The sequence below is a fragment of the Terrapene carolina genome, unplaced genomic scaffold (assembly GCF_002925995.2).
Source record: "Terrapene carolina triunguis isolate 2854851 unplaced genomic scaffold, T_m_triunguis-2.0 Scaffold27633, whole genome shotgun sequence".
NCBI lineage: Eukaryota > Metazoa > Chordata > Testudines > Emydidae > Terrapene > Terrapene triunguis.
The window spans coordinates 1-2,586 of NW_020691984.1; the positions used below are offsets into that span (position 1 = coordinate 1).

General features: G+C 53.8%; 1 protein-coding gene across 1 annotated transcript in view; it reads right to left on the reverse strand.

The window, feature by feature from the left end:
* Window positions 1-386: 386 nt before the first annotated feature.
* The window catches only part of LOC113408962, a gene marked incomplete at both ends in the record, with an annotated part of 6,372 nt that continues 4,172 nt past the window's right edge, over window positions 387-2,586 (reverse strand). Inside the window, one exon of the mRNA XM_026662456.1 lies at window positions 387-583. Coding sequence (XP_026518241.1) covers window positions 387-583 — 197 coding nt within the window. The remainder of the gene's footprint in view (window positions 584-2,586) is intronic.

A 2,586-nucleotide genomic window follows, 5' to 3' on the forward strand; every position in this document is an offset into this window, starting at 1 on the left:
GCCCCCTCCCCACAGACAGGGGCACTGCCGATGGAGGGGCGCAGGGGCAGGGCAGGGACAGCCCCAGGGCCTAAGGGGCTGGCTGGCGGGTGTGAGCCCAGTGCCCCCCATGGCCCAGAGCGCCGTGAGGATGAGGCCGGTGCCTGTTAGCCGGGGTTCCTCTACAGCTCGGGGCGCTGAAGGGACGGGTTCTCACCCCGGGGCTCATCCATCCCTGCCCTGCAAGCGGAGATCCCACCTGTGGAGTCGTCTCCATCCTCGGGGTCTACTCCCCTTCCCGGGGCTCTGCTGTGGGCCCCGCCAGCCTCTCCTCAGCAAGAGCATCATTCCCGCTGGCGCCCCTACCTGCCGTGGCTCTACCAGCAGCGCCGGCCCCTGGTTCTCACCTGCACGTCGAAGCTCCCTGCCAGCTGCTGCTTCTCCTTCTCCCCCTCTTCCAGCTGCTGCCTCAGGCCTGTGATCTCCTCCACCAGCTTGTTCCTCTCCCCCTGCAGGGCACTGATGGACTCCACCAGCTGGTGCACGCCCACGGGGGACACAGGCGGACACGGGTACAGGGGGCAAGTGGAGGGCAGCTTCATACCTGGGGAGGAGGGGACATAGGCAGTCATTCCTAGGACATCCGTGTGGGCGCAGAACTGCTGCAGGGGCAGGTGGGCCGTCTGGGGAAGGGACGAGGGGCATGGGGAGATGCAGCCCACCATAGAAACAGCCTGGAGACAGAATCACCCTCCCCCTCAGTGAGGGGCAGGTGGGTAAGTGCTCAGAGGGGGAGAATGGATGTGGGGGGACATTGTACAGATATTTTGGATGGGTGGGTAGAAGGATGAGTATATTGCATGGATGGATGGTGGATGAATGAGTGGGTGCATTGCATGGGTGAATGGACGATGGGCGGATGGATGAGTTTGTTGGATGGATGGTGTGTTGGATGGACAGGTGAATGCGAGGGTTGCATGGATGAACAAGCATGTTGGATGGATGGTTGGTTGTGTTGGATGGGCAGATGGATGAGAGCGTTGGATGGATGGGCGGTTGTGTTGGATGATTGGGCAGATGGATGAGTGTGTTGGATGGATGGATGGGTGGATGAGTGTGTTGGGTGGATGGATGGATGAGTGTGTTGGATGGGTGGTTGGTTGTGTTGGATGGTTGGGCAGATGGATGAGTGTGTTGGATGGATTGTTGGGCAGATGGATGAATGGATTGGCATGTTAGATGGATGAGTGTGTTTCATGGATGGATGAGTGTGTTGGATGGATGGTTGGGCAGATGGAGGAGTGTGTTCGATGGGTAGATGGGTGTTGGATGGTTGGGCAAATGGATGAGTGTGTTGGATGGATGGATGGTTGGGCAGAAGAATGAGTGTGTTGGATGGATGGATGTGTGTGTTGGATGGTTGGGCAGATAGATGAATGTGGTGGATGGATGTGGTGGATGGTGTAGTAGGAAGAGAGCCTGAGACATAAGCCCTCGTATCAGAGGCCTGGTATGAGGCAGGACCCGCTCACACAATCTGGCAAGAATAGGGTTGATATTGCAGAAATACACATTCCTAAGAAGTGCTAGGCACAGAGTGCTCACACAAACACATTCCGATATCAAGTGGTACCAGAACATCCTGATATCAAGGATGGTACAAAAACATTTCCCAAGGATAACAGGAACACACTGACCCCTCCTAAAAGATAAGGTCAGGATGACAGTACGTAATAGACAACAGGGTCCTGTGGCACCTTATAGACTAACAGATGTATTGGAGCATAAGCTTTCGTGGGTGAATACCCACTTCGTCAGACGCATGTAATGGAAATTTCCAGAGGCAGGTATAAATATGCAGGCAAGAATCAGTCTAGAGATAACGAGGTTAGTTCAATCAGGGAGGATGAGGCCCTCTTCTAGAAGTTGAGGTGTGAACACCAAGGGAGGAGAAACTGCTTTTGTAGTATGTAATAGAGATGTTTTGATCGAACCAACATGTATAAGGTGATGGGTGATAATTCACCACAGCAGGAGGCAGTAACTATGTTAGAGGGGAAATAGGGAACTTGTTTGTATCGGTGTATAAAATGGTACCTCAGAGGGAGTATCTTTGTCTGGTCTAGGGAGGAACAGAAAGTCCCACCATTCACTGAGCTGGTCCATTGTTATGGGCATACATGTATTAGTGGTCCAGTAGTCTGCGGGATACTAGTACTGTGCTTCGTCAACAATAAACCTGGCTGGGTGCCTTCATCCCCTAACAGATCTTGTGCTCATTGGGCGGTTCGCTCAAGGTCTGCTGTGCCAGCTGTCTGCACAGGGCTAGGGCGGCACACAGAGGGAACACACACACGCAGCCAAATATCTATCAACATCTAACCACAGATGGATGAGTGCGTTGGATGGATGGACGGATGAATTCATGGTGTGTTGGGTGGATGTGTGGGCATGTTGGATGGATGAATGGATGGATGGGAGGGTGGATGAGTATTTTGGGTGGATGGTATAGTGGATGTGTTGAATGGACAGGTGGCTGTATTGGATGGACAGGTGGATGGGCGTGTTGGATGGCTGGGCAGATGGGTGGATGTGTTGGATGGATGG